This window comes from Lissotriton vulgaris, chromosome 3_1, assembly GCF_964263255.1.
Source record: "Lissotriton vulgaris chromosome 3_1, aLisVul1.2, whole genome shotgun sequence".
NCBI classification, from domain to species: Eukaryota; Metazoa; Chordata; class Amphibia; order Caudata; family Salamandridae; genus Lissotriton; species Lissotriton vulgaris.
Genome location: NC_141689.1, coordinates 857,494,976 through 857,507,627, shown reverse-complemented (window position 1 = coordinate 857,507,627; position 12,652 = coordinate 857,494,976). Strand labels below are relative to the sequence as shown.

Below are 12,652 nucleotides of genomic sequence, written 5' to 3'. Positions count from 1 at the left end.
GGTAGAGGTGTTGTGCGTGAGGAACTGGACCAGCCTCCCTTTGAAGAACGAAAGGAAGGCCTTCAATGCCAAGCAAATGGCCCGCAACTTTAAAAAATCTTTAGTTCTCCCAGATTACCTCCCCAACCCAACAGCGAGGAATCCTTCCCCACTGATCCATTTACCATCGAGCAGCTACGACTGTATGTCTTTTGAAATTTCCTCTGAAACCTGGATGCGATCTGATAGATTCCCATGCTTCTAAGCCCACTCAGACTACAGAGCCCAAATGTGCTGTATGGCGTATATGACAAGGCAGAAGGCTACGTTTCGGGGCCACTCTCACTGAGAACTAGGGCAACGGCTCAAACATTTGGATCCCAGTCTGAAGGTTTTGACTCATTGAGTGAGAGGGAAGGCTCAAAACTGTACCGTATGAAGGATGGCTGAGATGAACTGGAACTTCGGCAAAGTAGTCAGTTGTGACTTCAGCACATTAAGGACCTCAAAGATATTAGGAAGTTTGCGATCATCTGGAGGTGGTCTAGGATTGACTGTGGCAAGCCTGCCTTTAACAGCCAGGCGTTGACGTAGGGAAAGAATGGCATCCCCAACCTCCGAACATGTGCTGTAATCACTGTCATCACTTATGTGAACCCTCAAGGAGCACTGGTAAGACCAAAATATAGCATGGAAAACTAAAAACGCTCACCCTGAACTGCATGTAGTTTCTGTGGGCCTGCAAGACGGGAATGTGAAAACAGGCATCCTGTCCAAAATTACCATCCATACTTATGGATGCAAGGCAGACAGAAATGGGGCCAATGTGATCATCATGAATTTGTCCTTTTTCTCAGGATGAAAATGAGAGCGAAGACCTTAGTTCTCCGCACCTGGAATTAACAGAGGTAACATCCAGTCCCTATTTCCATTGTCATACAATCTCTATGGCTTCTTTGTTCAAAAAAGCCTGGATCTCCTGCTGCAAAATGGACAAATGGTCCTCCGACAGGTTCTGTGAGGTAGATGGAATATTCAGTGGATCACAGGGGAAGCGTTGGGCATATCCATTCTGGACACCTGAAGCACCAATCTGTCAGATATAATGCTTTTCTACCTGTGGAGGTAATACCTTATCCAACCTCCAATGGGATAACCCTGTGCTGCCGAGGGTAAGCAAAAGTGGCTAGGTGGAAGAGGAAGGGGAAGCATACTGTAAGCTGCCCCAGATGGCCTGAATTTTATTGGCTGGGTCCCCAACCTCAGCCTTGAAAGGAGTGAGGGGGAAGAGAGTCTTACTGTGGAGGGGTGCCTTGGTGTGGTCTTTTAGCAAACCCTCTTCAGAATCCTCAAAACAGGCAAAACGGTTGGTGGTAGCAAGTTGTGACTCTGCTTTCCTTGAAGTGCTTCAAGGCAGTCTGCCTTATCTCCTAAGAGATAGATACCATCAAATGCTTTTTCATTAGTGATGCCTAAACATCAGCAGAGAAGCCTGTGGCTCTCATCCAAAGAGCTAGCTACGGATCAGTGTATTAAAGTGTGGGAAAAGAAACAGATGTCAGCACGTGGAGAGACATATGTGGCACTGGAGTCACTTCTGGGCAGAGATGACAAGGAGTTGCATGACATCACCAGCTGGCACATGGGCGCAATGCTAAGAAAATTCTCCAGATCCAGTCTGGTGCTTGGGTATTTACAAGGTGAGGAATCTGTGGATAGAAATATCCTTCAGACCCTTCTGTGCTCTCTCTTTTATACGACATGCCACTTCTTTTCCCACTATTACATAGAGTCTTTCTTCACACGCACTCCATCGCCCACCATAACCAGCCTACAGCACATAGAAGTACACAACTTTTTCACCCACGTTTTGCCAAAAGCGGATGCTGATAGTTCAGCTGAAGGCCCCTTTTCCCATGCATCTCTCCTCGGCTAATTAATGCCTTTAGAGATATAGGACAGATTGGAAAACTGATCTGTTCATTAAAATTTCACGTGAAGGATGCTTGACATTTAAACATTTACACCTGCTTATGTTCTACTTGATATTTATGAATTTCTTTCTAGTTTACTCTAACATTCCAAATTTAACATTCTATATCATTGGTGCAGAACATTCTGAAAAGGATAACTTCCACAATTTTTTACTGGTGACATTGGGACAAGTTTTCAGAAATGGCTCCAGCACCAAAGAAGTAAGGGGATCACAGACAGTCGATAATGAATTATAGGATACACAATTCACAGCATCATATGGCGGTACACGACAAAGGGCTGGACTTGCACACTTCAGCAAATGATTTGGAAATTTTAAAATACGTACAGGAATTTCCCTGCACAGTGCAGAACAAGGGCCAACGTAAAGTCATAATGCATATCGATGTAATTTGAAGTTCTGCTCATTTACAACGAAATGACACCAGTGGAAATGTTAGTATTCTCAAAGATCAGCCACCACCCCACCACAAGGAGTTCAGCTTCCAGACATGAGGAGAGTTGCAATCACGGCTTAACTTGCTTGCCAATTTTTCAAGCACACCACATGAATGGAAAAGAGGCAAATTCTCAAAATTTGGTCCTATAAGAAACTAACAGCAATAACCAGGAATGGCATACGTGAGCACCACGTTTGTTAGGTAGAATACTGTACTAGTGGTGTTGGTACACAAGAATATCATTCTGAGGAACAGGAGGAAATATGATTGACAAACATTGCTTTCCACTCAAAACGTAGTGCGGACAGCAAGATAGCATTCAAGTGTCCTAGACATAATGAAGGTTTGTCTCTCGGGTCCTGTTTTGTAAAAAGACAAGTGAATGGGGCCGTAAAGGTCTGAAATACATCAAACACTCAAATCCTTAAAAATGACACATAAAGGTCTACCAATGTGATAAAAGAAATAAACTCTGCAAAAGGTGGGATTTTTCTTTATAATCTTGCATTTCTTAATGAAAATAAACTAATGTAAATACATTACAAAACACCAGATTAACCTGAAAGTAGACGTTAATGAAGATTTTTAGTTATCCATCAACATACCAATGAAATATGCAAGTTTCTAAATCACACTTGGTGTTTTCCAACTCAAAATCAAAGGGGTTTTAACCAAAATCTGTAATATAGGTACTTTTGTTTATGAATCGTTAGTTCCAGTGGTGCTATACATTTACACAAAAGTATACTTTTTTTTATTCCTTATGTAGTAATTTGTTTGTGGCTTCTGTGGAAATTCCTGCATATTTCTTCACTCAGTGAGTGGGAAGATGGCAGACTTATTGCTAGGCTCCTAAAAATATTAAAAACTCTAGAGTTAAAACAGGCTACAATTAGGACCTACGAAATCAACATTTTGCGCATTACATGGGAGTCTTGACAAAAAGTGACAACCTAGATCATTAACACTGTTTTAGATTTGGATTTACAGAATCAAATACATCTGCATAAATGACTGCAATATTACATAATAAACTACAAGCACAAACAATAGTTAGTCCACACAGGTAGATCTTAAATGTTTTTGGGAATTATTGATTTTGGAAGCAAAAACAAAAGTGTTTGATATAAAACATGCATTAAAAAGCAAATAAAGCATGCATCACTTACGACAACGGAGCAGACGCTAATGTTCTAGCCTGCCTTTTACTTTTCAACGCTCGGAGCTTATCTCCTTGTGTGATAGCATGAATATCTTCATCCTCTGTGCTGCACTGCAGAAACAAACCACAGGAAATAGCCAAATATTTACCACTTCAGGATAATACAATACTCTTAAGTTTAATTTTCTGAGGTAAATAAAAAATCCATCTACAAACTCAAACACATTCAGGCTCACAAAGGAAAAAAGTAGGTGAACATCAAATCTGTTGCAAACTGAAATGTACCTGCTGACAGGTCCCAACCCATGTTTTCTTACTGCTACTTGCGTAAGAAAGTAGCGCTTTTTGATATGGTCACCCCAACTTTTTGCCTGGTAACTGATGTGATTTTGACTGGAAGTGGACTGGGCTCCTGCTAACCGGGTTCCCAGTGCCAGAGCTCTTTCCCAAAAGTAAGAGTTACTTACCTTCGGTAAGATGTATCTGGTAGGGACGTTGTCTAGCTGCAGATTCAGTAACTTAGAATATTCCCAGGTGTGAGAGTGGATCTAGAAATGTTTTGCAGCAGCACCTCTGCGTGCCGGGGGACGATGCCACACGACCCCGCCCTGACATCGTTGCGGTACTTAGGAGAAACCTTTCTGCGGCACAATGCGGAGCCACCAAACAAAAACTGTGAAAGTATGGGAACAGTGTGCGAGGAATGAAACATTTGTAAATAATGAAGGAGGATGGTGGAAGACACCATCTAAAAGACAGAATAGATACTGCATACACATATAAGTGGAAGCTGTGAGAAAGAGCCCTGCAAGCTAAGCGGAGGCCCCTTCCAGAGTGCAACAAGGTAAGAACATCTCAAAAGACAGAAATAGACGGATAGTGCCATGTGGAACTGGGCCGATCACTAAGAGCGGAACACAGAAAGAACAACAGTCCACTATAGGAAGAATGAGAAGACTGGCCTTTCCCCTCTAAAAACAGAGGTAGGAAACAGAGCACAACCGACCCTCAAAGAGGATGACCACCAGGAGACAAGGACCCCAAGGTAGTAGAGCAGACAGAAGGGAAGGGAACTGGAGAGGAAAAGGAATCTCCTCGTGAATCAAAGGCACAATATAACAGAAAAGAAGCCCCTCAGCAGAGGTTAACTGTATATGAAAGCACCCAGGGGAGTGCAACAATGTGAACCCCCCTTAAGGTATAACCCAATGGCAACTGAAGAGGCCAGCGGAGAACACCACTAGACAAGGTCCTCGCAGAACGGGCTGGGTGGGAGTTAAGGAATCTGTGGCTAGACGTCTCTACCAGATACATCGTTACCGATGGTAAGTAACTCGTACATCTGATAGGGACATCTAGTCGAGCCAAGATTGTCTGCCATCGCGCACTGTGAACCTTGATTCGGCCATCGACGCCTGCACTTCTGGTACCGCTATACGGATCAACTAACCGGCTCCTTTTTAAGGATCTGCCCCGCGGCTCACCACATTGAGGCATCTATCACGTTGCTTACACGCCTTGCTAGCGGCTCCTTGAGAGAAAAGGATTCACTTGTGTCCATTACAGAGCTTTAAATCAACCGGAACCAGAGCATTAGAGCCATACTACGCTCCAAGTCAGGTTTGTTATATTCATGCATGTAAATCACAGAGTCCCGATGATGATCCCACTATCCTTTAAAAGGGATCGAAACGTTGTCGACCTATGGAATAGTTTCACGAGTAAAACCATTGTGTTATATGAGTGTGTAAACTATTATGGATAGCTTGCCATGTATTCTCGACTTAAAGCCTCCCTTGTTTTTTGCCTGGAAATCTTTTTGTTTATGTATATTTGTCTTCTTGTTTTCATGTACTGGATGCAGGACTGCGTCCCATTCTATAGTTGGTTGCTTTTTGAAATGATGAAACATTTGTCTAATTAATTAAATCGTGTGTCCGGCTGGATACCATGGAATATAGCACTTATCTTGGTCTATATTTATTGTTTGTAAATGCTTCTTTAAGGACCATAGTGATGAATTAAAATTAATACCCAGGGTCCTTATTTACCTATTGGGTTCCCTTGTTCTTCCTAAAACACTCTCTGGTTAATGGCACACAATGAGTTACTGACCCAAGCTTGAAATGAACATCAAGAGATGTAACCAGCACCTAACAGACTAGTCTAAAGAAGGAAGCAAGGACCACTGCCAGGAGAAAAACTGTCTCGCAGGTGTAGCTTTGTAACAAGAGTAGGTGATAATTTGGAAAAAAGGGTATATTCGAAGGAAGGTGCCAAAACACCAAGTGAACAAACTGTAGCAAGAGTCTCAGAATTCAAGACCAATACTCCAGAAAAGACACGTACAGTGTCGAAACACCAAAAAGGGAGCAAATATTAATCTGGGAAATCACTCCAGTGAGTAGAAACTAGGAGGCCCCTATGGCAACTTGCAGCAACTCTGAAAGCTCCCCCACACATGCAGATATTGATCCAGACCTCGCAGTCTCGACAAGAAGTGGCGACGTAGGAAGAGCATACCAAGGCAGCCGGCATGTATACATAAATGCATAAACATAATTCTGTAGAAACAGGACTAGCCAGGAGCATAAACAAGCCCATACAAGATCATACCTAGTACAGTAAGGGCAGGTAGGAGCCTTTTTTAAAGAGGAGACCATGAAACCTCCCACGGAGGCAGATGACCATGGCCTAGGCAGATGGTTTGCAGAGCATGGTTATGTGGAGTGTGAGAGAGGAGGAGGTAGGAGTTATGAGTCTGTAATAAGATAACAATTATTATCTGAAATAGATGGACTTTGGGATCTGGGCGAATCTTTATGATCCTTAATAGTGGAGAACCATAGATGCAGTCGAACCACGGGCATTGGAAATGTTCTTGTTGAAGAACATTGCCTTAGACGTTTTAATGGTGGCTTTGTAGTCACAGTGAAGGTGTAGAAGACTGTAAATCGAATGTTCTATTTCTAAACGGTTGGCAGAGAGCTAGCTAAGAGAAGGTCGAGTCCATTTGAAAGACTTTCAGAAGAGTGACCCCATAGATGCTAGCACTAATCTGGGCATTATATTTGTCCAGATAGAGTTGGGGGTTCTGTTTAGAGAGTTAGCTGGTTGATACCACACAGGACGCTAATGAAAGAGTAGGATTAGGTAATTAGATACTTGCCTGCATCGAGCCCATCGCAGACTAGTGCGCAAAACCTTCACTTAGATGGTCTGCTTTGATCATTTGCACCATCTCCCATAGAGCATGGAACTACAGATCAGAAGGCAAGTTGCTTTTCATGTCATGAATGCAAAGACCTTTCCCATTGCCTCTAGAATTCTTCATCTCCCTTTTCATAGGAGTAGAGACATCTATGAAACACATCAACCTGTAAAGTTTCAGAGAAGACAAACTCTGGATCTACACTAAAGGGCCTGGGAAACTATGAACGGACTTCAGTGAGTCTGGGTGGCGTGCTATATGACTCAGTGACGTAATACCTAGGAATCAATCCCATAGAACAAGACAGAGCCATGATATCACCGATCGAAATAGGAGAGCTATTTCAAGTCTCCAGATGCTGTTTGGCTCCTGGAGGAGATTAAAGAGGTATTAAATCTGCAGACAGTGTTGTCAATAAGTAAAGGAAGAACGGCTATCAGTGAACAGGGGTAGCACCTATATGCTGAACAATGTCATCACGGGCCAATGCTGCCATATGTCAGAACGCAGGAGCTATTACAGGAGATCCAATCTGTCACCTGTCGAGATTCAGAAGCCAAGGAATCAGTGGTTAGAAGTATCCATCAGAAATATTTCAGGGCTTTTTTATATTGAAGCCTTTACACTACACAAAACCAGTAATCTAGTTTAGAATCCCTTAATCTATGAATGCTGTGAACCTGTTCCTCTCTTATTTATATGAACTGGCTGACACAGTCCTTCAGCTAGTTCCAGAATTGTCAGTATAAATGGGCAACTACTACTACCACCATCTTTGTCAAAAGTCCAGGGGCCGAGATAAGCTTGAAGGAAGGTAAGTACAAACTGAAAATGTAATATCTATTATAACCATTTAAGATGGATGAGGATGTTCTAGAGCTCTAAAGAGACCACTTTAAAGCTTGCGCAGAATGTTGTGATGTCCTCGTTTTGAATTTCTCCTTCTTAGGAATTTGTTTAGGAGGTGGGTGCCTTTTTGCACTCTAAGAATGAATGCATTTTTTGAAGTAAGAAAGCATCAGGTTTAGTACAGATTTGTCTCTGCTAATTTAAACCCTATCTATTGCTCCTTTTCAAGCAGACAATTTTTCATTGTTGTTTTTGTGGGTGGGTAGATCAAGGGGATGGAGAAAGGCTTCCCCAATAACGCAAAAATAATTGATTTTATCATGTGGAGAACCAACTAATCTAAATGCTCCCCAATTATGAAAGAAATAAGTGGTCTGACCCCGAAGCGATAGCTGAGGTTTTGAATGCTCTAATGATCAGTAGGTTCTGGTGTTTTGGGAGTGAGGAGAAAAGCAGAAATGCTGGTCACATTATTCTATGAGAACCAGCGCTTAATTTGAGCCAGTGGTTTCCGGTGCTCAGCACCAGCACTTAATTGCCAACGCTGGCCCTTATGACAGACTGCCACATGATGGCCCTGATTGTTTCATTTAGAGATGAGCAAACAGTTACTTATTAGTTCAATATACATTTAAATTGACGAATACCTACCATTTAAGCTATTCTTAGAGCTTTGGGGGCCTGGAATAGTGTGAAGTGCCACACTTGTAGGGATGTGAGGTTAGTAGAAAAGTTGGCACAGTCACCGGCAGTGCTGGCCGGGGCAATGGGTGGTGCAAACTGCAGTGGCTTCCTGGCAATTATAGCTTTACAAACTAAGCACTGCGACTAACTCTTCCTCAGTATTGGCTGCAGTGGGGGTGGCAGAGTCCCTGAAATTGGATTGGTAAACTGAAGACTAAGCTCAAGATGTTCAATAAGGTTGGTATGATTTTGTATCACTCAAGTTTAGCCTAATTACAAGGATTGCCTATGAAGGAGTGCCACAAAATTAGGCAAAGATAGCACTATCCCGACCATCCCAAATGGCTTGTACATATGTCAACAAACATTTGCTATTACTTAAGACAGAGGCTTTATGCCGCTCCTCTGCTAGGATTCCACATGCAGAGAAGCTGCAAGGACTGAGCACTGATTTAAGTTTGCAGAACAAGCCTGTACTTCCAGATCCCGGTGTCAGATGGGAGGAAAGAAAAGATGTTGAATGGTGTTTTTCCCACGCCTCTCAAATATAGTCCAGCAGAGCATAATCCAAAGGAAAAACTATCTCAGGATATTGTTCACCAGACTTTGGCTGGTCGGTGGGAAGAGCTGTATAGTATTTCTACCTCTTTCTTAAAAATCGCTTATGAACTTGACTGATCAGCAGAGGAGCTAAATAGCATGTCTGGTTACAGAGCTGCTCAATTCACCTTTGTTTTAAAGGTTATAATATGATCCCTAATCAAAGTACATATGTGGCACGAGGTTGCCCGCCTCACTGTCGATCTGTGCCAGGGTTCAAGCTTAGGGAACTTCTTGGTGTCTAAATTTACATAAACCTCTAAAAATTGTTAGGATTTTTTTTTTTAGGTTAGGCTTCTGTTCATTAATGTATTCAGCTCACTTCTCTTTTCAGGATTAATTATGCCAGCACATTCATAGTCAATTTCAACACTAAAACTTGATTGGCACCGTTAAGTGTGGTCTTCGATTCCGTAGTAAAAGAAGGCAGCTTCTACCGTGCTGCCAGAACCAAGAGTGACTTCGCAATGGTGCTTGGGAAGGGGGCTGAGAGTGGAGGGGGCAAACTAGTGCTTCATCTACCAGTGCCACAAAGAAGTCAATATACATTAAATACCACAGCTGCTCAAAGGGACAAACCGGAGAATGTGGTCTTGAATGCAGAGAGTACAGCCGGCTCAGATTCCAGCAGGACTTTTATCTGAGCCTTGGTGGCCCAAGGAGGGCACCTAATCGTTTTTTTCTGTCTTCATAAACTTCTTAAAATATTAGTTAATTCAGTGTTTTCCAGTGCTCTGCGCGTCACATTATGGCTACTTCGGACGATTAAAGTACAGAATAGAATCAGAGAAAAAATCTGATCCTAGACCTCATTCTGCACTTTTCTATCACAGTGATTGTAAGAATCAAAAGGAAGTCTGCATGTTTATTACAATATTTCTTGAGCACTTCTCAGGGAATGAGATCCAGAATGACGATTCGTTGAAAGCACATGAAAATCTTATATTCAAGTGCAATAATACCCTTAGGATGCATTCAGGAATGAAGCCAAAATATCTGTGACATGTAACTTACCCTAACAAAGGTATTTGGAGTAATGATTATGAACCAACATCTGTATGTGTTATTTGGCACAGGGTTTAAGACTGAATACATTTATGCAACATAATTTTCCCAGAAAAACAGAATTCTCCTCAACAAAAATCAAAAGACAAAACCCAGTAAAAGGTACCAGCTCCAGATCTTATGTCAGCAGAGTTGTGGAAAAAGCAGAAACTTGCATTACTGACATCTGTGGGGGCCTTATATGCCACATGGTCCACAATTAAACCGCGGTAATAATTATAAATTATAAAATGCAATTGATGTTCCTTACGTGAAAACATTATGGCCTCACAAGCGGATGTTGAAACTGCTCTTATTGTGGCAATTTACATTATTTTGAACCACCAGCCTAACAAGCAAGCCATGTAAGAGCAATATAAGCTGGTACAAGTGCAAGCTATCATCTTCATTGATACAGCCCAAGAAAATCTATATTTGGAAAAAAAACAATCTCAAATAATTACTTGTTCGTCATCTTCCTTGCTTGTTTGGTTCCTCCGGTCGTTAATTGATATTTCGTCCACACCAGAAAGAATCATCGTCACAGCTCCTTTACTTCTGTCCTTTAACTTCTTGCGGTAGATGTCTCCTAAAGTCCAAAGGCTCAACTGTTTCCTAATATAAACAGAACAAAGTATTGAAATAAGAAGCTAGTATGAGCCCAGATCTCGCATTTTCCACCCCATCAAATGAATGCAATAATATACCAGAAGCTCAAGCACAACAGTAAATATATCACCTTTTCAGTTATCCATATACTATCTACGATTTCCAAGCATTATTTGGAGGCCTACTTACGTCGCCAAAAAGTTTTGTTGTGGTCCTATCACAGAGCCAGGTCTACATATTCTAATCCACCCAACGGTTTCCCCTGCAGTCATCCGGAAATGCTTCATTAGGTAGCATCCAATAAGGGTACCTGTTCTGCCAAGGCCAGCTGTGGAAGAGAGATGAACACTGTACACAGCATGCAGCAGCTTCCAACCAATTACATAGGTCATCAATACAATGGTACACTGTATCTTCTCTTTGATCGCCAAGAGCAACCTTTAAGCAGATGGGCAGTCACTTTACTTTAGCAGGGCTTCATTGAACTTCCAACTTGTCGTCCAGAGGTAGTCTATATGTGCTCAAAACTTCGATATTATAGTGTCCCTGTTCTCACTGTACACAGAGCTTAAGCCAGGATAAATTAAAACAATACGATTGTTACTCAGATTCTTAACATACAGTACAAGGAAACAGTCAATGCTACAAAACAAAAAGGACGGAAACGACATTCCTTTTGGCAATTTCTCACATAGCTACATTATTTAAATCCATTGCCACATAAGAAGGATGATGAGATGACAAGTGGCAAATAATAAAGGTTCTAAATCGTTTTTTTTAAAAGTTCATAATATAACATTTGTTACGAGTACATTTTCAAGAGTTACATTTGCCAGAGTTCAAGTTGTTTTTCAGCTTCCAAGGACGTATGCGAACAACTTTCTCTCTTACGCAAGAACAATATTTACTAGAGGCAACCCAGACAAACTAGATGTTCATAAACGAGCAGCCAAGCCTAGAGACTGAGGACAATTGTTAAGAATGTGGCTTTTTTGCCAAACCTTGGGCAGCAACAGTGGAGTTACCACTGTTGAGTATAGGCCAGAGAAACCATTAGAATCTGAATACCCATTATTTAGCCCGGGCTGTGGGAAGCAAAGCAAAGAGTTACCGAAAACACAGTCTTGAAGTTGGCCAAAACATACACAGAATTCTTTGGGCACCAGGATTTTGAGAGACAAGTTGGCATCCAAGCGAAAGGCCACATTCCATAAGACCTAGGTGGGACATGGAGGTGCCCGCATTGATTCAGATATGTGACTCATCAACCAGGAAATTGGTGTATTTGGCATGAGAAGCACTTCAGATTTGCAAGGGTTTAAGTTCAGCAAGTCAGAGGACTTTCACAAGTCAAAGTGAGGCCACAGGTTAGAGCATTTCCAAATAGTTACGGGTTAGTGTTTAATTTAAGGAAAAGGGAAGACCAAACATAATTTGTGTATTATTCGCAGACATGTAAAAGCCAAACCGTAAGTGCTATAAAAGGGCAGTTAGTGTAATTGGGATAGAATTGAACCCTGTGAAACAGGTGTAAAGTATTAGCTGATGATCTGAAAGGAACTTAGTAACATATTTGAGAACTTGTCCACTTAGGACAACTTCAACAAGGGTGCTTTTCAAGATGGAGTGATCTATGGTGTTAGCTATACTTCTTAACACGTTTGATGACTAGCTGAAATAAACTGCTATTTACTTGTGCTCTGTGGGGAGCCTATTCAGACCAGCAGAAAGATAGAAGTCTTAAACTGTTTTCAACTAAAAGGCTGGAAAGCGGCAATCAAAGTAATTCTTTTGACACACAAAATAAACACCCATGACGACAAACACTTTTTTTTATTTTCTCCAATTAGTTTTAGGTCATATGGATGGTGTTCCTATATTCTATGAGAGTTTATGCAGTTAAGGTGTTTTAAATGTGAAACCTATGCTGCTAGGTCTAACTATTAACAAGGCACATGGAAATGTTAACTACTTAATACAGCTTAGTACTTAAATGTCAAAAATAGTTCACATTTACAAACTCTCAAAATGGAAGATTAAATCTCAAAGAATGCCTATGCTGCAGGGAATGGAACCCTA

At 41.5% G+C, this 12,652-nt stretch overlaps 1 protein-coding gene across 6 annotated transcripts in view; it reads right to left on the bottom strand.

The window, feature by feature from the left end:
• Positions 1-12,652, bottom strand: part of CDC14B (cell division cycle 14B) — a 420,083-nt gene that overhangs the window by 127,501 nt on the left and 279,930 nt on the right. For all 6 annotated transcript variants that reach the window (XM_086961162.1, XM_086961163.1, XM_086961165.1 and 3 more), the window contains exons 10-12: positions 10,763-10,901; positions 10,429-10,579; positions 3,584-3,687 (exon numbers count right to left, since the gene is read on the bottom strand). In XM_086961162.1, the coding sequence (XP_086817288.1) occupies positions 3,584-3,687; positions 10,429-10,579; positions 10,763-10,901 (394 nt within the window). The remainder of the gene's footprint in view (positions 1-3,583; positions 3,688-10,428; positions 10,580-10,762; positions 10,902-12,652) is intronic.